This window comes from Falco rusticolus, chromosome 4 (genome assembly GCF_015220075.1).
Source record: "Falco rusticolus isolate bFalRus1 chromosome 4, bFalRus1.pri, whole genome shotgun sequence".
NCBI classification, from domain to species: Eukaryota; Metazoa; Chordata; class Aves; order Falconiformes; family Falconidae; genus Falco; species Falco rusticolus.
Genome location: NC_051190.1, coordinates 109,170,741 through 109,198,010, shown reverse-complemented (window position 1 = coordinate 109,198,010; position 27,270 = coordinate 109,170,741). Strand labels below are relative to the sequence as shown.

General features: G+C 39.4%; 1 protein-coding gene across 1 annotated transcript in view; it reads right to left on the bottom strand.

Moving 5' to 3' along the window:
• JAZF1 (JAZF zinc finger 1) overlaps positions 1 to 27,270 on the bottom strand; it is a 195,055-nt gene that overhangs the window by 26,714 nt on the left and 141,071 nt on the right. The window contains exon 3 of the mRNA XM_037387217.1: positions 3,852 to 4,048. Coding sequence (XP_037243114.1) covers positions 3,852 to 4,048 — 197 coding nt within the window. The remainder of the gene's footprint in view (positions 1 to 3,851; positions 4,049 to 27,270) is intronic.

The window sequence follows — 27,270 nt, the reverse complement described above, 5'->3', positions numbered from 1 at the left end:
AAAATAAACAGGAAAGGAGGTCTGTGAGCCAGCTTCTTCACAGCAAAATGTAATGCTAATTATGAGGTTTTAAAACATTCTAGATTTTTTTTGGGTGTGGGCAAGACTTAGGGTTGAGCCATTAAAAAGCCAGTTGGTAGCATTAAAGTCATGCTTTAGGATTTATAAGGAGGCCAAAACTTCACTCCAGGCTGAAATTTACTATACCAGGCCTGGAATTGTTTAAAAAAAAAAATAAAAAAAAAAAAAAGAAAAGGAAAAAAAGGGAAAGGGAAAAGGAAAGGGAAAAGGAAAAAAAGTCATAAATATGGAAGAAAAAACAAACAAAACTAAACCAGTGGTTTCAGATGATTTTTGGCACTGCTTCAATGCATAGTTTTATTTTTTTAATATATTTTTAAGTCTGAGATTCATTACTATGAATTACTTCTGTAACTAAAATTGGGACCAGGTTATTTTGATAAGGAATTACCAATAAGTTACTATCACTTACTCTTTCTTAAAGCTTTCCAGTATGAAGAGATATCCTAATTTTCAAAGGAACATCAATGCTCTGACTTACACTCAAAAGCCAGGAAGTCAGGGGTAGAAATTTCATCTGTGAGCCACACAGATGTATGAAAACATTTAAAAAATTAACAGCGTATGTTAAAGATGCAATGTCAGCCCCATTTCTATCCATAACTAGACTTCATTAGTTTTGTGGGTTTAAAATTGACATTTCAAAATAAAGGCAACATAAGTTTTGTGACTTAATTGAGCGCTCCTTAAATAAAGAGACATTTCAATGTTTGCAGACTGTTAACATCTTTCCAAAATAAGCTATGTGCTGGTGCTACTTAGCCGTATTGCCCTATCACCCTAAGGAGCCTGTATTGCTGATGGAAGCCATTTCTTTTGCTAAATCCCGCCTGCAAACTCTAACAAGAGCATTAAGCCTACTAAACAGTGTCTCCCAGGAGACACTATTGTTAAAACAAAAACTGGAACAAATTTTTAAAGTGAACTTTCTGCAACCATTAGAGGATGCAGGTCTCAAGAAGAAGAGAAAACTTGTTACAGGAGAGGGAACAAAAAGCCAAATGTAAGCAGAGAGCACATGCCAGTCACCACTGAGGGAACAGAAGGGAGGCACAGAAAATTAACTGCTGCATTTCTACTTCCTACCAAAACCACAAACGGGCCGTTTCAGGGGACTAACACATACAGAGTCTGCAGATAAATACATGTCTGCCTCATTACCTGAGAAGAGCCTTAAAGAGCACACTTCTTTGGTGAGTATTTCTGCCGCTACATGAATAATCTCATTTACGCAGAAGAAGGTGCTATACATATGCATGCAACATTTGCAGCATGTATGTGTGTCAGCTTGGAAGCTGCTCAGGTCTGTCTGCGAATTTGGCCCGTAGTCTTTTGGCATAGATTTTTACTGCAAAACTTAACCACTCTCTGCAGCCAAACCACCTTGAACTGTTTCTTATCAAATTTCACAAGCTAAGTGGGTTCGAGTCTGGTCAATCCGTGAATGAGAGATCATTATACGAAATTACACTTTACTGAAAGGTGACAACAGTAGTTTAACAGGATCAGGAAACGGCAGGACCTAGCTGTAAGGACGTGCACAAAGGTGTCTGGGATTCAGGCAGCTGCTGGCTTCACCCAAGATAAGACTACCCACACCTAGGAAAGCTAAGACAAGCAGCATACCTAAAGGGAGGACAGCACACAGAAAATGGGACCCAAAAGATTAGTGAAGATCCTGCTTTCCACCTCAAACAAAAAAGGCGAAGAGCCATATAGGACAGACACTCTCTGCTGAGGGACACATATACTTGTATGCCATCTCGCTAGCCCGTAACGCATGCTTTCTTTCTGGCATCTAAAGCGGCACCATCTTGGAGTTACACCTTGTGCAGTAACAGTGATGCCAGGCACACTGCTGAAGTTTGGTACCCTAATAAAGTATCAAACATCTGAGATGGGAATTGAGATTTTTTCATTAATAGATTGGGTCAGAGCAATCCCATTTTATTTTTGACAAAGTATAGGTCTACAGGAGGATGAGAATAACGGTTATATTTGGATTATAACAAATATTTAATACCAACCCAGCTGACACCCTTTCAGGCAACTAAGGAGAAACTGCCTCTTTGTTTTCTTAAGTTACCACAACATACATGTTTATCTGTATTCCAAGACAAGTTAACAAGAGTTTGTTTGGAGTACAAATCAAACAGGATCGCAGAGAAGGGATACAGCAATATTCTTCATCCTCACTGGATGCAGTGGAGGGTATGCCTGTAGAGCTTGAGAACGTAGGCACTGCGAGGCCGAAATGCTGTATGATTTACATACTCTAAATTGTTCCCTGAAACAGATCTTGCCTAACTATCCTTGGTTTTATCACCTTGCTAGACAATTGCCATATATACTTGCACTTGAGGGAAAAAGATTTGCATCAGCCAATAACACACACTTGAGCTGCATATCTAAAATGAGTCTGCTGGGCTCCCTCTGAGGCACCGCACTGACAGAAACTCAGCCACCTCATGACTCTTGAGCACCTCATCTATGCAAGTTAGAACCATTGCAGAGGACAAAATCCTATGCCAAGCAACTGGGGAAAATTATGTAGTTATCAGAAAAACCTCAATGCTTCTTTTAGGTTCAGAAAAACTTTTTAAGATGACAAAAATGGAAATTCTGGGCTGAGGCTGCTGAAGTGCAACTGAGTTGATAGTTAAGTAAAAAAAAAAAAAATCTTCAAGAAAGAGTATGTGGTTTTTGCTACCAGGCTATTACAAACCCTGACTTTGGAACAGGGCACCAACGGGGAACTTGGAACAGAGGGTGCAGAAAGTGGAAGCTGGTATTATTTATAACCTGGCAGGCAGGATTCCCAGATACTCAGTTAGCCATAACAAGCTGATTCTCTTAACTACAAGTAAAGTAACATTCTGAGAATTTTGACAAGTTTGAAACATATAAACAATAAAAATAAAAGTATTTCAATAGACAGCTGCTGGCTTTTTTTCTTTAATATTTGATGGAATATGTGTCAAAGAGTATATCGCTAACCAATGTTCCTGACAAATAATGCCAAGTTATACTACTGACCACATCATGAATTAGCCTTCTCAGAAGTTTTACAAAAACAAAAGAAAGCAATAATTCCTTGACATCTATCAGATGTCAAGGAAATGAATCAGTTTGTTTCACATAGGAGGTAATTAAGAAAATCTTCTAAAATTTTCTGAATTACATTGTGATTTTATCGTTTAGCTGTTCTCAGCATGCTTCCCTTTTTCATATCCAGGGACATACTTAACAATCAATTCATTTCAGAACTTCCAGAAAGTGTCAGAAGGACCGCTATGAGTTTTCCATTTAGTCATTAATACTAAAACATTAAATGGCTGTCTGCTTAGTTATCTATGAACTCAATCCCCCACAATAAAAGAGGGGTGGAGAGGAAGATCCCAAACACTCAAACACTTTTACTTGTATCTTAAACGGGCACCATACCATGCGCAGAGCTCTCCTACTGATACATCGGGGGGGGGGGGGCTTTTGCACATTTGGTATTTCTGGTAAGGTTAGTTTCTTTGTATAATAATTTCAGCTGTGATTTTTAAAGTTAGTGCCTTTCTCTGCTTTAGCAAGGAGTTTGGAAACAAATGCCCAAACACATTTTACAAAGTGCAAACCAAATGCAAATAAAAGAGCCCAAAGCTTTTCTGTTTTATTTTTAGTGGCTCTTCTTCTCAATGCCACAGTATGTCTATTGTTCTCCAAATGCCATGAGCAAAATTGCTAGTTTATTTGAGATAAACCAAACTGTAGGTGCTTACCTGTAGGAGTACTACTGCGAAATGAAGAGGAGGGGGTGATTGGAGGGGTGACTGGAGGAGTAAGGCTTCCACTGCTGTGGCGAGGTGGAGTAGATACATTCCCACGGGACACTGTGCTTGACAAAGTCAAAGAGAGTTTTGGCTGAATCTTTTTCTTCAAAGACTCTTGCTCACGTCGAGCTGCATCAGTCATAAATCTAGAACAAAGACAATTATGAGGATAAGAGGCTTCAAACACTGTTCGCAAGCTTTAGGTGAAGTATTTTTTGCTCTCTGTGACCATACGAAGCTTCAAACTCAGCCACGGCAAGTTCCCCTGCAATGCACAGATTTCAATAATACAAACTTCTCCATCAACAGCTTTATTCCAGTGTTCAAGATATGGGCCATTTGCTTCTGATTTCAGTAGAACTTAAATTAGACATTTGCATCATGTGTAAACTTACAAGTTTTTTAAACTCCAACCAGAGATCAGCATTGCACACAATAATGAAATAACTATACTCAAACCTTTACAGTAACTACATTCAATCCTTCTGTGAAAAACTAGCTAAACCGGATAAAAATGTTACAGGCAAATGTATCGAATCTGAAGGTGAAAGGGATAGTATGAATTACATTGTGTATATACATTACTTCCAACTTAGGATAATCACATGCTTTTAAAAAGATTTTAGTCAGTGTTGCCTGACATAAAAGATGTCTAATTAAACTGCAATTCCTCAAGTTCCCAACTCTTGAAAACCAAATGAGGTCTCTCTGTAGAGCTTTGGCACGTGCTGCTGAAGGCCTAACGCAACTCAACATTCATCTCTGCGGGATGCTGAGAGGGAATTCTACCAGCACAATGCAAGGTGTGCACCAGTAGGGCAGTAATTCTAGCAGTGCAAGTTTTTGCACTGGTTCTCTCACCTGGAATAAAAATAGATTTTTCACTTTTATTCTGATTCCTTCCAAAAAAGAAAACCTGAAGTGAAAAAGACCACTTTTATTCCAAGTGCCTACACAGAGTTATACCAGAACACCTGGTACTGCATTATGCTGACATTCAAAGCATTATTGCTGGCACCTGTATTAACCCTCACTTGAAAGGACTAGCATTCCCCCACAACAGCATCTCTGCGGCTCTGTGCTTAGCGTTCAAGCAATGTTTTAATCCTTTGCCTTTTCCCTCCCCTGCATAAGCAGCCATCCTGAAGGATTCCTAAGAATATAGGCTAAAGTGAATCACCTTGTCCATACAAGTCCTCTGTCCTTCATGCTAAAGTACAAACTACACCTGCCAGTGAATAAAACAATACACACTAGCACGTGATACAGAATAAAAAGTTAAGTTACACCCAGACACAGCTGAGCCCATCAGGGGAGCTGGTGCAACCTCAGTTAAAATGTATTTAAGGAGGGGTAGAAAACGCTGGAGAGAAAGAGGAGGAGGAAACGGAGGAGGAAACAACAGAGGGTAGGAGAGAATAACAAGGTCAGATGAGTAGGAGATGCTGCATGGTGGAGAGCAGGTACACCGCTGGAGGCAACTGCAGCCTGCAGCCCATGGGCGTGCAGAGAGAAACCGCTATAACCTGGCCCCAACCCCTGCAGCACTCGTTGCCTCGCTGAGGGGACTGAGCGTGGGCTGCAGCAGCAGCAGGGGAGGAGAAATGTCTAGAATGAAATAAGCCTGGAAAAGAGGGAGGAAAGGTGGCTTTTTTCACCCTAAGGGTTTTAGGGTTTTAATTTTGTTTCCCAATAACCAATACCCAAATCAGTAATTAAATATTTATGCTAGCTGGCAATAAATTAAGTTAAATTACCTAGGTCGAGTCTGTTTTGCCCATGGCAGTACTTGGTAAGTGATTCCCTTTATTTCAGCCCATGAGTTTTCTTGCTTCTGCTCCTATTTTCTCCCCCATCTTGCTTGGGCCAGGGGTGTAGTAGTGAGTGAACAAGCAACTGTGTGGGTATCTGGCTGCTAGCCAGGGCCAACCCATCACTCTACCAAATTTCTTGTCATGCAGCAACTGTATTTGCTATGCGACTGAACTGCCTGTTGTGTGTCTTCATGTCGCTTATACTATGAGAAAACATGGAAGCAAATCTTGCCACATGTCCAGAATCCAAGAGAGGACTAGGAGATCCACCTTTAGCTCCCGAGGAAGAGCAGCAGACCATGAGGACAGGGAGGCAGACGGAATACTGCCACACCAATCATCTGGCCTGCAGTTTATATCCTCACCTTATATATGAAGGACCAGGCCACTGGCTGGCTGGACAAACTGGTTCTGTAGACCACCCCACCCCAGCAACTGCACTGAACATGACCACCAGGTCACATTGGGTCTCACAGCAATATATAATATCTGTCACAGCATCCGCAACATGGTGCTGTGAGACAGTCCAGTTTCTTTTCTGGGCCCCGACCAACATTTTAAATAATATGAATCACTATTTTTGTTTACGTTTCATAGAAACCTGACATTTTGTGACTGCTCACAACATGTGCTGTTTGGGTAGAAGCTGGGTAGATTCAAATGGCTGTTGAGTCCAAACCTGACTGCGCTTATGGAGAGACCTCTGAGAAAAAACAGCTCTTGTGGAACAGTAGGGGTGCATAGGGAAAAGAGAAAGAAAAAACTGGGGCTTTAGGCAGCTATGCCAAACACAAAAAATCCCTTTGGCTTAGATATCAAAAAACCAGCTCTTTTTCAAGACAGGTTTGTGTACTTTAACACAGGGTCAAAAACCTGTGGCATAAAATTTTAAGTACCATTAGAGCTATAAAGATGCATCCTGTTCATCCATACCACGAAGGCATTAATAAGTGGATCTTTGCCATGATACATAACATCAACACACAATCTGCAGGCATTAATAAACAGGTATATGACATGACAGCTTATCTTCTTTGAACAGAGACCATACATCATGTCAAATCCGGATATGGCATTTTTATGAAGTTAATATTTAAAAAGCAGATATCCATAGTAACAGTTCTGTTTTAAATTTCTCTTTTCTAAACAAGTGTGCAGATATTACTGACAAAACAGTCCCCAAACAGAAGTCTAAATTTCACTCAAGAAGAAAAGTAGTAAAAAGATCTTAATAAAATGGGCATTCAGTACACATTTGCTTTCCTTTAACTAGGAAACGTCTAATTCCCTGTGATTGGAATTTGTACTACGCTGTATGCTTGCTTCTGTATGGGAAGCCTTATTCCTTAAGAAAATGTTATGGCAGCATTATAAATCCTTGAAAACTTGGAAGATAACCTCAACTGTGAGATATTAAAAGCAGCAGCATGAACACTGCTATTTAATAAGCTGAGCCACAAATAACAATGTTAAAATAATATTGAGGTATAACCAGTCTGGTTGAAGCCCATAAAAATTAGCAGAATTTGAAGTTATAGCTGAAACTTCTCCCTGTCCTTTTAACTCATTCCCTTTTGGGCTAAGCACGATGGATAATATTCCAAAACATCATTTGTTGTCTACACAGTGAACCTGAGAGAAATAGAAGGCAGTCTGTTGAGAAGTTCAGTTCCTGATACCTCAAGTATGGAATTTTCAGATCCAAATACTCCCCAAAATAAGTTTGCTGAGACACTGGCAGTGATATGGTTTTGAAATGAAAACTTGTCTAAATCGATTAAAGTAAAACATTTTTCGGTATTTTAATTGAGATACAGTATTATACTTGTACCTAACTATGTGGTGTTCTTCAAAGCTTACAATATAAGCATCTTAATGATGGGTATAGAATGACATTTCCAACAAAGGCTTTAATTTTCATGTTGAAAGTACATTATGGTTGCAACATCAAGTGCTCAGAAATGAAACATGCTGGAATTAAGGTTGAATACTGGTCTCTAAATTACATGATTGCATACAATTTTCCCTGCCTCATTTAAATGCACAAGATGTGTGGGAAAGAGAAAATGAACTGTAACCAACAAAGGCTGCTGTAAGGCCACTTAGGTTAAACCCCATCCCCTTGCTTAATAGTCTCTCTCACCGTCTTCACATCCATCTCCTTGCTGAGCAAATCTACCTCTGCTATTTTCAGCCCTTAACTGCATAACTCTGCCCCTCCAGTCCCACCACTACACAATTTTTGTTGTCTTCCCTGTTGCATGGGATGGTGTTTACACTTCATAAGCCTCTCTCTCCAAATCCAATATACCACATCGGTGCAGTGAAGCAAGAATAATTCAGTTCCCAGTCATTCATTGATCCTGTTTTGAAAAGCATGAGGTTTGTGTGCTTTGCTGCAGATGGTTCATAACATCAGGGAGGAGCCCACTCCTTAGAAAAAAACCTCTTCTACTCCCATTTTTTCTTTCCTTGCTCTTTCATCCTCCTAGTAATTCATGTCCCTAAGTGCAATGATTTCTGAATCAAGTGCTTGCAGCAACTTTAATAAACATGAGCAAAATATAGTATTTCCCCTTCCTCTCATTCCCTGGAATGGGTCAAGTATTCTTATTGAAACTTTCCCAAGAAATTCACCCTGAAGGAGACGCCCAGCATGGAAAATTTCAGCCCAAACAGCTGAATGTTGGCAACATAATAAGCAACTGAAACAGTCTTAAAATGGAAAGTGTTGCACAACCTTCCATATAGATGGCAATATAACACAAACAGCATCAGCTGTTGTTACCAGCGTACAGTCACAAAAAAGCAGTGGTGATGTTCAGATTAAAAAAAAGCCTTTTCAAATCAAACCTTTGCAATGTTTCTAAGACTTGTCACACCCAAAAGCTTTGGAATCAAGAATCAACAGAAGCAGAACACACTCTCCCTGAAATTTCCTTGAGCTATTACCATGCACTGTTTCAGGATGATGCCCTAGTGTGACTCATGTGGTGATGTCAGAGTTAGCATATGATAAAACTCTTACCACACACAATTCTAAGACACTTTAAGAGCTCTGGACTCAAACAGCCAAATTGAAGGTAAAGGTAGTTACAAAAATGAGTTGTAAATAAACTGAAAAATTTTACTTGAGGTCTCACTTGAAAAGGAAAAATAAAAACCAACCCAGCTGACCTTCAGAATGTATCTTCTTAATGATGATCATCAGCGTATGAGGCACCCTTTCCTCCTCTTTCCTGTTACAGCTTGCTGATGCAGCAAGTTAACCCTGCTTGGACCAGGTGTGTTTCCATGTCCACAAACATTGACACTGACAGTGAAGACGGTGCATCACAGCTATCTTGTTGGATCTGAATATTAATTTGCTACATCTGGTTTCTTCATGTTCTAGTCTCTAAAACATTGCAACATCTCATCTGTTGGCATATCACAAATCTATCATTCTCCAGTTACTGCATATGCATCTAAGAGAGGAAAGGGGGATTATTCTGAGTTTGCAAAAGAAGATGATCACACTATAGAGATATTCAAGCTCAGGATTGCTCCACACCACTGCCCAGCCTAAAAAACCACCAGCCACAAGCCTAAAAAAAAATGACAGTGCTACCTAGCTAACATATATAACCTGTCCTGTGATTCACCATTGACAAGTAGTACTAAGCCACAACAGGAAAAAGTAGCAGAACAGAATTAATTTTGAGTTTTTCTTATTATCACACAGATCATTATGGAAAAACATTGATAGTAACATTGTTGTATGCTCATGTTTGCCCAGTTTGGCTAGACTGTACTGGGAAAAGCCCGTCACCTTTACCAGAACATGAGAAATCATGTCTTTGAGCTTCCACCACTTGTATTTCAACAGCCTGGTCCTTAACCTAACACTTGGTTAACTTCAAGATTGATTGGAAGGAGGAGAAAAAAAAAATATCCATGGTGCAGATCTGTGCCACCTTCTGATTGCATTATGTTCAGATCAAAAGTGATCAAACTTACTTGACAGATGGGGCACACACTAGCTTAACTACACACTACATATTTTACATAAATAAGCGAAAGACATTAATTCTGCTACTTTTCACACAGGTGTTGGTTATATCTGCTTTTCCCCTCAACCTTTTCCCACTTTTGTCTAAAGATGTTTATACAGTTCTTTGTCAGTGCTGTACCAAGAGAAATAAGGAGGTGGAGATGGTAAGTTTAGCTCCCAGCCCTCCTCATCACATTAGCAGTGTTTAGGAAAAAAAGAGGCTAGGATGCAAAGCACCTCTAGCTGTACAGCATTTTACAACTTCAGGAGACCTCTGCTTTGAAGAGGGATCAGGAGTATGCACTTCTCAAGGAAGGAACCCATTTCAGTAGGGTGGGACTCTGTGGACCCTAAAATACACTAGCGAACCCCAAAATACACTAGTGAACCCCTTATTCAGGCACACCTTATGCTGCCCTTAGAAGCAAAGACAAAGCAAGATAGTCCAGTTTAGCTAATGCTGGGAAGAGACAACTGTTAAGTTGAAGGAGAAATCTTGTGAAATCTAAATAGCAAGGTTCAGCAGTAGGCTGTCTTGTCTCCTGGGAAGGATGAAAGGCTTTTCTCGGCTGAACTTCACAAAACTGGGCCCAAGCAAGGATGATGTACTCAGTAAAGCCTTGCCACACTATTTATGTGCTAATGAGGAAAGAAATACGTGAGCAAGTTTCATGCCATCCATTAACTCAAATTATTTGATGAACACCCTTGAGCACTTTCACATACCATTCTTTGTAGTGTGAGGGAAACAAGTATTCTGCATCTCTGCACAAACCTCTCTTGCTTCACAAAGGCTAGCAACCATTTTTTTCTTTAGAGATCTTCCACTATATTTTTAGCAAAACCCTAAAAAGAAATGTCAGTGTGAAAAAGCCCCATTAAGATGCATGCATAATCATACACATGCCTCTACACTATTTAAATTATGAACTATTTGCATAGTACTAAAGCATACTATTTATACAAAACTCCCTTTTTACTGTTTTTTTATTTCACAAAAAGCATAAAAAAATGAGGACGAAACAGCACAAAATAATAACCACCTTTGAATTATTCCTCCAAACCTGTATTACATTTCACAACAGGCACTGACCAGATCAAAGAAATCATTACAGGGCATTTCTGAACTTCTGGAAAGAACTCTCCCTGCCCAATATTATTCCAGAAATACCACGCATCTAAGTTGGATTTCAATACGCACATTCATCTGAGATCAGGTCTTACAAAGGAATTCAGTGTTGGTTTTCAGTACCAGTTGTACTTGGATACTGAAAGCTATCCTTATGTATAATATATCCATATTATGAACCATAAATATTCAATAAGGAATATTTATGAGAAACCCATAAGTATCTTAGGGAGGTGGGACAGAATCAGATTTCTTTTTTAGTCTTCCGGATAATTTATTGCTGGCACAATTCCTTTATTTCCATTATTCAACCTGTTCCCTCAAGATGTAAATATTACTCGCCACAAAATCAGCTATAGTGTAATACACATTTTTCTGCACGTGTGCGTCTTCAGCAGATGCAGTAGAGATTATTAGTATGTACATGTACCTTAAAAAAAAAAAAAAGTTAAAAGCAGACCTCACTTTGCATTTCTGCTTCATCACTGAAGACTCAAACACAACATGCAGTCATACTCATATTGCTGTCAGTAGATTCAAGGCTGCAACCTTAGGAAATCTGTTCAATATGAGGAAGAGTTCAGTGGGTTTGCTTTAATTGCCTGCTGTTCACACATTCTTAAAAGATACAGTAAGACACAATAAAATACCCACCAAGTAGATAATTTGTTCTTCTAGCACGGAAAATTGATTCAGAAGATTCAGTAATTTCATATTTAAACATATGTAAGGGGAGCTAATGGACGGTGATACGCCAAACAATCTTATTATCACTCAAACAATAAAAATAAAGCAGCAATTACCTCACCATCCCAAACTATATAGTTATAGTTGCCCACAGTAAAACACGCGTGTTTGTTCACTGTTGATCAATACAAGCAGTGTTAAAAGTACTGGAAGGGGATTTAGCGTCTCTCCTGATTTCATGCATATACAGGGAAAAACATCAGTGTGAACTACATTTCATATTTAGGTTAACATAAATCCCAAACACTGGACCATAAGCCCACCCTTCCAATTTCATATCTATGTATTATATTATATATATATTTTTATTTTAATATTTTCTGTTTGGGAAAGTTCTTCTTATTCTTTCTGGGTTTTTTTTCGCTCTTTTTTTTTTGTTAGCACCATGTTTACATTTATTGTGCTACATCAACTTTTCATGGAGCACCAAAGTAATCTTTAATCTAAAATTAAAATGAAAAAATATTATATCAGTGCTCTATGTTGTCCACCCCGCCCCCACCCCCCCCAAGAAAAGAAAAAAAAGCAAGCTGCTTACTTAGAAATGAATGTTCCGAACCTTCCAAAGAAAGAACTTTATTTTTTTAGGGTTTTGTTTGTTTCTTTGTTTTTTAAACAACATGGTATTTTGGCCTTTTCTTTCTTGAATTTGCAGCAAATGCAAAATCCAGGACTGGTGCTTTTTTTGTGTTTTGTTTTTTTCCTTCTTTTTAAATTACCAGACAAAAAATGCACATGGGATAGATAACATTAGAAGAGTAATGTAATCAGGACGGATGCAGTCTCATTTTCAGCATTTCATTTGTAATGCAAATGTATTACTTATACCTGAGACTGATGATGGGGACTCGAGGAGAAGCTCACATTGTCTTTCTGCCATTGTTAAAATAAACAAATGACATTAAAAGGAACAAAAGTAGAGCTCACTGAAATCAACTTAAAGCAACAGTAATTTCCAAAACATTAGAAACATACTGGTAGTTCTCTTCCTTTCCCCTCCCACTCCTTCCCCACTTTTTTCCACCCTATTCTGAAGTAAGTTTCTGAGTGAGTTTCAGAAAGGAGCTGTAACTTATCTGCAACTTCAAAACTATGTAATTTCCATGGAGTGAGAAGCAATAGTTAAGCAAAAGAAATACTTCAAGGAGGTAATTAGCAGGAAGGCAACTACTGTTTGGTATGATATTGTTACCTCTGTTACAAAAAAAATAAAGAGTTTAAAAAGTTGTGATAATTCTCTCTCAAGCACATCTGATCAAGGTGCTCACTACACTGTGCTCTGCCTCAACATCAACTTATTTCTTACATCTTTAGTGTATTGTAGGAATTGTCATTTCAGAAATCATCCTCCCTGCATTTACTAACAGGCTTATTAGGACATTCATCAGCCTTGCCTTTGCTTACGGCCATTAACGAACAAACCAGTCATCGCCTGCTGCTAACAACAGATATTTTATGGATTATTGCTTAATTAATTGTTGAATATAACTTCATGAATCGTTACATTTCAGTTCATACCCTTGTTAATATACAAGAACAATGTAATGTCACACAGCCAGCAGACATTAATAACATGAAATACAAAAGCGTATCTGCACATTTAAATTAAAAAAAAACCCGCACACTGACGGTTTTTAAATTTGCATCACATATCCAAAACCCCCAAAATAATTTCCTTAGTATCAAGTTACTATAATGACTAAAGATGGTCTCGGATGAAAGAATACTGGTGGTATCTTTTCAGAAATACTCTAACTTAACCTATCAGTTATTCAATTTCTAGATTCTAAATATTGTAATTTTGTATTTTAGGACTTATTAGACTACTTTATGCTTTCATATGAATGAAGTGCAAAATTCTTGAAGGCAGAGTAAAAAATTGACTTTTATTTTAGTGCAAGGAAAGTGCAGGGGAGTTAAATTGTATTTGCTTTTTTATTTGTAGAACTTGTAAACTTTAATAAATTTTCAGTCTCCTTGGAGAAGATGGAATTAAGCTGCTCATAGAATAAAAATAAGGGGTCTGTATCTCCTAAGTTTGACTTGAATCTCAAAATAGCTCTCATGTGGGACTAAGTAGTGTACCAGCCCTGCTCTGGCTCTCTGCACAAGCTTCAGTATTGTCAAATTGCCTAGTTTCAGTAGGACATTTTACTTTCAGATGTGCTTAACCTAAAATATCGTATTTTTTTCCATTACTGGTCCACCCTCTTTCCTTCTTGAAGAGCTTATTATAACTGTTTATGCAAAAACAATTTCTTTCGGTCAGCCCTACATAGAAATAGATCTGTGTACGCATGACACGCACTTTACTGTTGGACTTGGTTTTGCTTTATCGATGCCCCACGGACTCTTAGCTTTAAGAAGCAGGGAGCTAAAACGTCTGATATTTTATTCCTGTAAATGTTCCATTTAAGCCTGAGTATTCTTTTGTCATTTCATACAGAGTTCTGAGAATTCAAGTTGACACCCAAAGACAGATTAATCAAGCACGAATTTAAAAATAGCTATCACAAAGCATTGCTTATTAGCTATAAGGATGTCTAATACCAATCTGCATAAACAAGCCAATCTGCTATTTTACGCAGTAGTAGTCAAACACACTGAACACCACATTTTTCATTCTTTAAGAAATATATCACATACTATCTGCAGTGGCTCCTCCAGCAGCATCAATACATTAAGCAATCCAGAATACTCATTCAACAAAAATATAGTAAAAAGAAACTGTGGTAATAAGTTGCATAATAAATTAATTCTTAAAACCTATAACGCCAATTTTCTTTTAAATACAAAGACACCAAAGTCACTTACAATGCATTCACTGTTTGATCTTATTTTTAAAGAAATGCTAAATCTGTTTGGGAGAACACCAATACAGAATATGATCCTCTATTGAGAAAGAACATTCAGCTCAAAAGATGCTCTCCCGAGCTTAAAACGTAAGTGAAAATTTAGATGGAGAAATATTTTTCAAAACCAATTTATAAATCTGTATTCAGAGGACTGGGTGGGGTAAAACTTGAAATGGAAAATTGCAGCAATCTTAACATTAGGAATGTGAAATGTCTGGTCTTAATAAACCAAATTTTCAGGCATCGTGAGTTGTTTGGAAGGACGATAGCAACTTAGAAACAACCCAGAGTCCCACTAAAATGGCGAAGTGAACATTCCCAATCCTTGAGACTCTGCTGCAATGAATCACGTAAAATAGCTGATACAAAAGACTCCTCCTAAAAGGCAAGAAAGTTCAGGTGAAGGTAGACAAGGGAAAGTGGAGAAGGAAGAAGCTAACCATCACATATATTTTTTGCTCTTTCATACAAAGGAAGAGCAAACTCTTGTTTCTGTAATTACGTGTTATTTTAAAAATGTACGTTTCTACACTTTAGGCTGATTTGCCTGGAGGAAGAAATGACTGACAAAGTTAAGAGTTCATTATGCAATCGCCACGTTAGTGGTGGTGGGAGAGTACCTAACTGCGAGGTATAAAAGCAGAACACTGATTTGCATGTTGAAACTCTGTCCTTGTTAGTCTCAGGGTATGCAATTGTACCAGACCCAGGCACGTATGTGAGGGCAGTGAATCCCCCAGTTTCGCTCAGGCTAACAGAAACCATTGCCTCACGTCCCTTGCCGGCAGCCACCCTCCCACCTCCAGCTCCGAGTGATCTGATGAAACCAGCGAAACCCTGCTAGGATGTGGAAGAAAAGGACTGACATCTGAATAACTAACAATGCGCTGCCTCTCAGGCAGACAGCAGGGAAGTTCCTTCAGCGCTGTTTGATCTGCTTTGCCGGCATTATTGCAGAAAGCCGGTTTTTCATTAGGTAAGAAAAAAAAAGCCCAACAACCAAAAGTTGCGATGCAGCCTGCTAAGTGAGATTACAAATGCACCGTAACACAATGATTGAAGAGAAATTAGATGGTGTAATACAGAAAGGCCTAAGACTTGCAAGTGGAAAAAAGTATAAATGACTATTTTAATTAATTTCCTAATGTAAAACACAGCTGTAGTAATGTTGGCAAATATCACCTGCCTGTTTTAAGTTTGTTAAATGAAATCATGCTCTTTAATTGGGTCTTAATGTACAAAAGTATGTTTTATTTACTTTTTATTACAATATCAGTATTTTAACTTTCAGTTTGTTTGTGCAAAAGCTTTATAAATTACTTGAATCACTTAAATCTGAATACTATAATCTGCAGTTACAATGTACCAGTTTGAATTTCAACAATTAAATGCCTTTTTTGTGGACTCCCGCTGCTATGTGAACTAGCTGTAGGCTATTAAAATAATGAGTCCGGACTGAGTCATCTGATCTTAGCCTTGGTGCAAAGCCTGAGGAAAAGGACTTAGCCCACAATTCCTAGTCTGTTTACCAGACTAAGACCAGACTGTTGGAAGCATTAGCCCCACGGCTCCCTTCCCCCCTCCCGCCGCCGCCTGCGCTTTGCCGGGGGAAACGCGGTGTCACAGAGCCCTCTGCAGGCGGGCGGCGCACGGCCCGCCCCGCCGCCGGCTGGCCCACCTCGCCTCACTCACCGCCCCGTCGCCGGCCCGCCTCACTCACCGCTCCACCTCGCCTTACCGGCCCGCCTCACTCACCGCTCCACCTCGCCACTCCACCTAGCCTTACCACCCCGCCTCACCGCCCCGTCGCCGGCCCGCCTCGCTGCCCCGCCTCACCCACCACCCCATCGCCAGCCCGCCTCGCCACCCCGCCTTGCCTCACCACCAGCCGGCCCACCTCACCGCTGGCTGGCCCGCCTCGCCTCACCGCCCTGCCCGGGTCACTGCCCCGCCGCCGGCCTGCCTTGCCTTGCTTTGCCTCCCCACCAGCCCGCCTCCCCAAAACAAGCCTGCTTACTCGCCCTGCGTGAGCAGTCTCCTCTTCCAGAAGGGTCCGGAGAGAGCTGTTGGCAAAGAGGAAAGCACTCCTCCTGGGAAGGCGGAAAGTCCGCCTCAACAGCACCTGCGTATTTGCAGTGCCCCAAAGATCTCGGTTTTTCAAAGCGTGGGTTTATGAAGCCAGGTGACACAAGGAAAGGAGACTTGGTGGCCTAGGAGATCCCCAACAGGCCCCTCGTGCCGTGGCACCAAACCACGATCAGCTTGCACAACTCAAAAATATCACAGTAGATTTGGACACCCCCAAGAATGCTTTAGATAATTTGGCCTTGCACAGCTCCGTCAATGTGGAGCTCTGTGTCAGTAACGGTAACGCAGAACAAGGCCTAGAATCTTCACCTACTTCACCTTCAGAAACAACACCGGCAGCAACTGTCACAAAGGGAACGGCAAAACCATCCAACCTCCCACGTCCTTTAGGGGAACCCAAAAGCACAGGCATTCACATTCTGTTTTCAACACCACAAAGTATGTCTTCTTATGACATCAGCGTATAATATCCATACACACGGCACACACACATGGTGGTGCTACCTAAAGCAGTACCGATCTAGGATCAAACTCCGGCTGGTATCCAGGGGCTGTTACATTCTATATTATTTTTAAGTTGGCTTGTGTGCCAAGATGTGTAATTTATCTACTTCCTTGCTCTTTCCACAGTTTTTGATGCTGTACAAATACATAAAGGGAAAATAATTAAACTGAGAGCCTTCTTTAATGAATCTCCTCAGCTTTTTTGGTAGATTTACCATCAAAATTTGCAGAGCTCTTAATCGTGCAGCACATACTTAACAGGATTCAGTGCGCACAACAGAATTATCAATTTGTGTGATTCCTGATGGTTCTTAAAGGTAAGCCCCGATGAAAAAAAATCTGGTTTGAGAAGAGGACCACAGCATTTATATAAAGAAGGGAAACGTTCTAACCTACATAGGTTTAGAGTTTTTTTTTTTTAATGTGGTTTAAACTCTAGAGAAGTTTGCAAATACACTTCGAGAACATCTTAAAAGCTCACAAACCAGAAAGTAAGAAAAGAGAAACCTAATTATTATTCAAATTTTGACATACTGTAAGGAATTGTGATCAGGTCTGACATAATTGTTGAATTTCTGAGGTTGTCAGTAATGAGACATGATACCATGCATGCAAAATATTCCCCTGCATCCCCTTTTCTTTCCAGAGAGGCTGGCAAATGGGGAATGTGGCAGAGAAAACACAGAAACAGCCTCAAACACTGCTACCACTACCTCCAGTGCCTAAGCTGTCGTGCCACAGTATCCTGCAATGCATATTCAAATTCCTGTTTTATTTCAGCTACCTGCAAAAAGTTAGTCTAATAAAAGGCTTTAAATGCAAATTTGTGCTCATCCAATGTAGATCTTAAACCACACCAACAACTTCTGTGCAAACATTACCCATGTTTAATATCTGACTTGACCAGCTACAGAGATTTGAAACCTCTGACCCTCTCAGCTAGCACAGTGGTTCCCACAAGCATATGCTTAGTGGTTCCTTGATGGTCTACAAAATTATATGAAACAGCAGTTCATTAGAAGCTAGAGGGTAAAATTTGGTGCGTTACAGTCTTAGTAAGTACTGAGGGTTGACTCTGGTCTGCTGAACTGCTGCGCTAGAGAACCACTGTCCTGGTTGAAAGGCACAGGGCCAGGATTTGCTTCCGCTTCTGCCCCAAGCATCACACAGGAACTTCCACAAGAGCATTTCTCAGCTGCTTGTCTCACCCCAGACCTGGGCCCAGTGGCCCCTCAGCAACAGGCAGTCCTCTCACATAAGCAACGTCACATAGAAAGTTAAAAGGGTGACAACAAAATAGCTTATTGTTGCTTGCTTGTCACAAGTATTTAACAAACTTTGCTTTACCTATTAATGTAGTACTCTCTTTGAGGATGGGAGGACTTTTCTTAAAAAAAACCAATGCATCTTTGGGATATTGATTTTCAGATTTTATTTCATTCACTGGGGCTAAAAATCTGTTAAACCTCCCCACTCTCCTTCCCACTCTGTCCAGCTTCCAAGCCTACCCTGGCATATTCCTACCACATAAACTACTGACCAAATACTGAGAGACTGGAAAGATACACGTCCTTTTCTTTTTTCCTCAAAATCTGTGTCAAACACCAGAGGAGTCATTTTACAACCTACAGGCCTAGAAAACAACCTATGGACTGCTATCAATATAAGTCAATAATAGCTACTCCTAATGCTTTTCATTCATCAATTAACACCTATGGTAAAAAAATTCAACACTTTTAGAATAGTGCACTGGCACAAAACACTTGTTGCAAATCTGTAAGAAGTTTTAATCTGAAAATTATTTAATCCAAGTCCTCAAAACTGTTTTAGCTCTTTCTAAGGCCAGCTCTTTAAAATGGATTTCCCCCCCCATTTCTGTACTTATCAATCGAAACAATTCTAAGGCTGTTCTATTAATAGGCTCAAGATAGAGCTCAGATCATGGTTCAGAACAGATTTTTAAAACTTATTTTCTACAGAAATGATGAAATGCAATGATAATAAATATTTCACAATTTTTCTTGGAGTTGACTTCCTAGAAACTCTTAAAGTTCTAATCAGTCTTTCATAAGTAGAAGGGAACAAGAAACATTTCAAAGAAGGAAGATTTTTTTTATAACATCTGCAAATGCAAAAGTTGCATGATGAACTGTCTTCCCTTCATCATCATCTTTTTCCTTCAGTGCTAATGTCCTTTTTTCTGTCCAATCTAATTTTATAAAACAGTTTTTCATTCATGGAAGTTGTTTTTTATTTGAACTGCCACTTCTTCATAATAAACTCTCAGCATGACTAAACAATATAGGAACAGTGTTTTGCAACAAATTTTTTACTCAAGAACTTTTAAAGCTACTGGGATTTCCTGGATTTCATTCAGGTAGGCTTGCCCTTTGATGCAGACCCGTTTCTATAAAGGGAAGAATTCTGAAATGCCTTTATAGTATTTTGCTATGCGAGTTGTATGTGAACATTCAAATATAATCAGCTAGAATACTTAAACTCATCTCCATCCCCATAATAAATCGTGTCTACTGTGCTGCATAATTGAAAGAAGAACAAAATCCTGTATGTAGGGTCCATACCATTTTAAAGGGAAGGCTCATAAGAGTCTAAATCTTTAAAAGGCAAAATATGAATTTAATAAAAATACAGATTTTAATGACAACTATGAAAAGAAGAATAAAAAAAGTTACTAATTTAAATGCAAAAATACCCCCGGACTTTCACTGATTTTGGTATTTGTCCAAAAGCACTGTTTGTCCCTTAAAACTAAACTGATTCAGTGAATTTTTCAATAGCTGTGGAGTAAATACTGCAAAGCTGTCAAACACTTGACCCTAGTTTGATAACCCTAAATGCGATTTTCAGATTAAATGAATCAGAATTAAGCAGGATATTGCTGAACATACTCCTGAGCTAGAAGGTTCTTTACCCTAGTGGCATCAAAATACTTAAAAGATAAAGTATTTTTATTTGCTTTTGTTGGAAATTATTGCAAAGCAAAAAAAAAAAAAGTCTACCAAAATTGAAAAGTGAAAAAAAAAATATTAAGAAATGTGTATTTCCAGTAAAGACTGTGACACTTAGCATGAAAAGTTAACCATCCCACCAAGTTAATGCCTTCCCTCTTAGATAATAAACTTTACAGTGATACGGGCTGGCCTGTTTTCAGGGGCGACATAGCAGCAACTTGCTGGAGCTGCTCAGCACCATTTTTATCTTCATGTCCCACTGACACTGGAGTAATTGGAAACATTTGGATGAGGTGCTCAGCAGCTTGCAAAGTCAAATACAAACAGCAGCAAGCTTCAGCACTGCTCAAATCCTGGACGCAGCAGAATGAAATCATCAGGGTCACCATGGCACTGGAATGGTAGCTAGCGTAAGCAGAATAAGACGGGACTGTTACCACAGAAGGACTCGATACTGGGGGTATTCACATTCTCGTCAGCAGCAACTCAAAACAGCGTATGGCAACCTGATGGGACAAGATGCTGCAAAGGTGAATTAAAATGTGCAGAACTGGGCAGGGTAGAGAAGTCAGGAGTAGTTAAAGTGGGTGTTTCAATTACAATAGTTCTATGATAACAGAAAAGGAGGGCTGGTTAAAACTCAACTACCACAATGGAAGATAAATTGACAGTCTCATTCCAAACAGCTAGCCTCATATAGCTGTCCTTAAGTCATCAAGATTAGTAAGACATTGCCCAGTTCTCTAGTTAAAAATGACAGTGTGTCCATGTATGCCTGTGAACTCACTGAGAAAACTCTCTTTAAATCATGATCATTTGACTCTCCCAGTAACTTTCAAACTGGAGGGGGGCATCACCCTTACTTAGGCTGATCTGACATCACACAACTGGAGAAGCACTTTAGTACACTGCGTGCCTCAGTGTACTGTACTGCCAAGAGAATGGGAGCTGCATAAAAGCTGGCACAGTTCATGGGGTTAAAGTCCCAGCAACATCCACAGGCTGCTCCCCCATCCTCCCAGGGGTATTGCTGCTAAATCTTCTGGGCCAGAGCGTAATTTCAACAATGCCAATGCTTTCCCCCTTTCGAATATGGGAGAGGACAGGTGATGAGGATTAAGAGAAAATAAAATTTGAATTATCTTCAGCATAGCAGAGGAAAACCACACTGAGTGTCATGATTTAATGGCAGAAATATGAACACAAAAAGCATAAAATTTAAAGCAAACTCTGACACAAAATAACCAATACCCTTGAACAGTAACCTGTTTGTCCCCCAACCCACTCAAGTGATAAAGGAGTGGAGGAGGGAAGCTACTCAAGAGTAATATTGGCAGTGATGAGCAGATGAGAGCTAATGGAAGAAACAGAACAGTTCAATCAGCCATGACATCAGGCTATCAAAAATAATCTGGCCATTATCACATTAAAAATCCATTCAAGTAAACAAAACAAAACCAGAGATGAGAACAGAAAGCTTGAGACTCACTTTACCAATGGATTAATGACCATCATTAGCTAGTAACACTCTAAAAAACAATCCATGCAAGCTAAACATTATTATCCATATTAATCAGTTTACTACTGGAAAATGCTGCCTCTCTGCCAAAATCTGGTGCTAAACCAGATAGATATGTTTTGCTGATTTCCTGTCCAAGAGTTGATGCAGTGGTTGACTTGTCTCCTTAAGCCTTTGGCTATCACAGCAAGTTAGAAATTGGAAAATAACTCTTCATAATTTTTACTCATTAAAAAACAGGAGGCTACTCCAGAGCATGCAAACACCACAACAGTCACAGAATGAAATCTGAAACTTTATTTTAGGTGAGCATCTTAAAAAGCTCTTAACTTTTCAAAGAATAACTTAATGATCCATTTTCAAAGAATAACTTAATGATCCATTCACATACATAAAGGCCCTTACATTTAAATGAACAGAGGAATAACATTATCTAATGAATAGCCGTTGGAAACATTCTGACTTCAAATTAAAAAAAAACCCCAACACCTAGTTAACAGCAAGAAAGATTTACCAAGTGAAATGAAGTTTGTCATTTGGCTTCAAACCAGTATTGGATGTTTTACTAAAATGTATGCTTTATTTCAGGTCACAAGTTACAGAGTTTGGCTATACTCTTGTTAATCCCGCAAAAGAGTACAGCTCCTTTGCAGAAGTGGTGAGGGAGCTTCCTTGCCTGTGTTACTCCTGAAGTAAGGATAGGTAACCATAAGGATTCATCCTGTACTATCAAAAGCTCTGTAAATCTGGATACAGAAATTGGTCAGGGGCCTGTTCACAGCTTTCAGTAGTGAATATCTCTATAAAGCCATTTGAGAGAGCTGCTACTCCATCAGATGAGCAGGAAACCACCATTGTGTGGTGAGGAAGAACCTCCTTCCATTAGCTACCAAGATCAAATTAGTCTTTCCAACTCCCCACCAACTCATCTCCATGCAATACACAAACCTCCTAATCTACCTCTCCAGCCCACTGTACTTCACTCGCCTAATCTTGCTGGTTTACTCCATTTCACTGATACTGTCCTTGATGCAGAGGGAAGGGTTTTGGGTGGTCTGAACTATCTCCTTGAAAAGCCTCTCTCTCCTCCACTGATTAATGAGGAAGGCAGTTCAGCCTTCCCTGGGGAGTCAAATCCCTAGTTGCTGTGAACACCTTCTCAAGGTCAACTACCAGATACTGATCAAGAATATACCACCAATCAGATTAGCCATCTTTCACAGCATAGTACATTTTATCCTCAACATTCGCACACCTCCCCCCCCAAGTTTTTATCACAAAACTCTGAGTCAATTTGCCAGGGAAATTACACAGAAGAGGTAAGGTAGGAAAAAGAAACCTGAACCTCTGAAATAATTTTTCAGGTAAAGTATACGTAAGACAGGCAGTGATGTCACCACTCTTCAGGTCTATAGAGCTGGCCTCTAAACCATATGTTACTTGAACACAGCTTACCCCATGAGGCCACATGTAAAAATGACCTTCCTGCTATCAGACACTTATTTAAAAAAAAAAAACCACCAACAAACAAAACAATAAGTACTTATATAAGTGTAAAAGATGAGGCCAGATGTTTGCACTTCAAGCAAATTTCAAAGAGCTTCCTCTAGGACAGAAGACACACAGGAATAGTTTTCGTTCCAAAATGCTGAACTGCAGACCATACAAGATGTATAACATCAGTACTACAGCTGTCTTCACATGGTGGTTCTCTGTTGTCAAAGTAAGAACTTAACAGGTAAACAAAAGAGATGCTTTGATGTACAAAACCTAGTCCTTTAAGAAACATGAAGAACAGTTGCTTTGATGGTGGTTTGTTTCACTTTTTTTTTTCTTTAATTGAAAACTTGGGGATAATCAAGACGATCAGCATGAAGAACCATAAAGATTTAGCTCTCTACACATCTTATTTATCACCACTTTGGAATAAAGTGATTTCAAATATTCCAGCTATTTCACCACTGTTATTCTCGGTTTTGCAATTCTTAGTCAAGGAAACGAACATCACTAAGAAACTAGTAACTACATGTGGGAATAAACAGCTGAATCAGAACATACTTTTCCCATTCCTCTATAATCATCGTTCACGAACTGACAAAAAAGCTCACAACTGGTTTCTCTGTTGGGGTAATCACCACTTTTGGGTTCGTAAGATACTATCTCATAGTCTTCTTTTAAAACAACCCAAACATTAAATAATTAAACCTAGGACATGCAGGATTCTGATGAGAGAAGGAGGGGGGAGGATTAGTTTGAAATTTGGTATAAAGGTGAAGCTGAATCAAATCCCAGTTTTTCTCACATACTCCAGTGAAACAGGGGCAACACCTCTTACAGTGTGAGAGGTGCCAGTTCAGAGAAAGAAGCAACTAACTTGACGTTTGCTGAGGGAAACCTCTGTTGATATTTCAAACAAAACCAGTTTCTATTTTATTTACTTACAGGTGAAACTGCAATAGAAAATATCTAAATCTCTCTTTCCTACCTGCTGAACTCAACTGGGGAATGTTCTCCAACTGCGCTGTAGAAACACGGAAGGGCAATGCAATACCACATTAAAACATGCAACCCCAACCAACCTCTGTGATTACTTGCCCGCTATTTTGTTCATTTTTTCAGTAATAACCCATTCAGTTGAGTTTCTGTGTGTACCTGCTAGCCTGACATACACACCTGTGTACTTTTGTATTGCCTTCATAAAACCAGATGCATTTTCCTTGTTTATTTATACAGTTCTAGGTTCCCTCTGACTCCTCAGCAGTGCACTCTTATCTAGAAACCCACTGTTACTCACTTCTGAAAGCCAAGACAAAGTCTATGCCAAACAGCTCACCACCTTCAATGGCAACAAACTTACTGCCCAAATAACAAGCTCTTCCAGGAAATTCCTTGGCCTTCAAGTCACCACTTGCATTGTACAAACAGTGTCTGCAGTGCTTAAAATCATGCATTTTATTGCAAGGTCCTAACAGAATCTGAAAGGAATAATTTGATTTCTCTTTCTAATGTTAATGGAATTATTTATATATTTAAAAGTTAAATAGCTCTTCTTCAGGTCCTTCCAAAGTTTAAGGTTATCTGTTTTCACTTAAGGAACAGTCTTCTGCCAGTAATTTTTGGTACATTTGCAACTGTTGAACAATGAAGTGAAAATATAATTGCTAACATGGCTTAAGTCTTGAATAAACACATGATTAATAATATTTTATTCAGGTTTAGCTATATTTTTCCTCACCTTTATAGAAATCTTGAATCATGGCATATTAATTATTTTTATTAGATTTCACAAGTTGCAGAAGATGTCTTTTATCAGACTAACTCCAATTTTATTGCTGACAATCCTTTGCAATTTACACTCTAATGAGAAATAATATGTAATTCTAACAGGGGCTGCTCTTAGTACATTTCAGCCTAATCCACTACAGTAGATTTTATTTGGCTCTTAAGTATTGAGTTTCCCGTCTAGAACTCCTCAGATATTTACATGCAGAAGACCACACTAACAACAGATTTCTGTAAAGAATGCAAGGGGACCTCCTGTTCTACTTTTACCCTTTCAGAACTTGATTATTCTCATATGTTACACGTTGCACCTGGAACTAGGCAATGGTATATCCATTTTCAGATCCCAAGTTCATTTTCCACTTGCTCATGTGGTCCTCCGCTTACCCAAAAGCATGGCAGGGCTCTCACCATTGCCCAGGCAATTGGGCTGGCTAAACCAAAAAAGAAAAAACATTTATCTTTTAAGATCCACAGGCTGCTTCTAGGGAAAATAAGAAGAAACAGCTTTACAGGACAAGTTACACATTCCTCATGTAAACTCCCTCAGCCAGTACACGTAAGAAAGCACATAGGAATGGTAAGAGCACAGCCTCAGACGCTGTCTGTCCTCCCCATTTTCATCTCTCAAAGGCATCTTATAACCACGTAACGACCCCTCAACACTCAGACAGTTCTAAACAGCCTTTTTGCAATTTCAAGGGTAAATCTGGAAAAGAACATACCAAACCAAGCTACTTTTATGCACTATATTAGTTTTACTGGTTTTTTTCATTTTTCAGCATCTTTATTATCAGCCAAGGCCTTGTGATAACTAGCATTCTGCTCTGCAAACAATACAAGACGAATGCTTACAAAAAGTCACTTGAACTGAAAACAGCGAATAGGCTTCTGCACCCAGTCTTGTATTTTTCCACATTGCCTTTCAGAAAGAAAACTGCAAAATTACATGCCCATGTAAGCTATTTTTGCACTGTAACTCTGTCTTTCCATAAGGTTAAAGTGTGGAAATTTAGGATTTTACTAATGCCTCCCATCTGACAGACCTGCTATTTTTTTCACAATGAAGCAGCCCAAACTAGTGACATTTTGAACAATGTCAGGTCTCAAACTCAGTCCCTGCAGATGCAGTGCTACCATAACATAGGGCTAGTCCCTCAGAAACCATCAGAAACCCCAGAAACCTCCCCCAGGTATGGATAATGTCCAATATCTGATGGTTGTCCCACCAGTAACTTGTGCATTATCAGGACTGGAAGACAGACTTCTGTACCATGCCCAGGCATCTCATATGGGTGTGGAAACACAGACTGAGCAACACGAACCGAACGAAGTGTTCTGCTAGTATCTTGTTCTACTGAAATTCAGTCTTTGTATTTTAATTAGTACCTTAAAAACCACAGAGCACATTTCCGTGATGTATCTGGGATTCCAAACATGACAAACCTATGTCTGCTTCCTGATTTTCAAACCCAATGCTGAAGTTAATATGTTTATCTTTTCCAAAAAGTAAGTCTCATTGTCAAGTAAGCCTTGGATCCAGGTAAGAGATAACATATGCAGATATTACTTACTTTTCCTGGACATCATTATTTCAAACTGGTTTCATTTCAGCAAAAACTAGAAGTCTCTGTCTAAGGCCTGCTGGTAAGCCTATATGGATGTTCCGAGTGTCTTCTACCCCGCTCCCATACCCTCAGCACTGTGGTTTACATGAGGCCCTCAACTCCCAGGGTAAGTAATGTTTTTTAATATAGCCTTGTACCCTCAAAAGTGATGGCCCTAAATATTAAAAAAGTACCCTAATGGAACCTAGTTAAAAAAAAAAACAACAAAAAACAACAACAACAAAAAAAAGGTACAAAGGGGGCAGTATTATGTTGTCAATATTGTCAGAAGTTAATGACACTATAATTACTGAAAGATTATTGAAAAATAAATAATTTCAGTGACACAACATGTTATTTTTATGGTTCTGAGAAGTCCTTAAAAACATTGCTGATTATCACTCTTTACCAAACCTCACTGGATGCAGCCTCCGACTCCCTCTCTGTCCCTGTGTAGGTGGTGATGGTTTTGCAATCCCCCTGCCTGGCCTAACTCCCCACCGCTGTCAGGCAAGGCAGATGGTTCCACCTTTCTTCCCACAGCAACCTGCCTGTTCTTACCACTGTCTCTTCCCAGCAGAAGTGTTTGTGCGCTTGTGGGCATGCTGGAACATGGACTGGTCCAAATGAAAGCTAACCCAACCAAAACTATGTCAGATGCACAAAGACAGCATACAAAGGGAACACGCAGCCCGAGCAGGGAGAGGCAATCATTCCTTTCTGCAGCAGCACCGACTTATGCCAAACAAAAGTGATGACAACTTTAGACTGACTTGCCTCATCACAGACTCTCTCCAAATATTCCTCAAATAAATCTT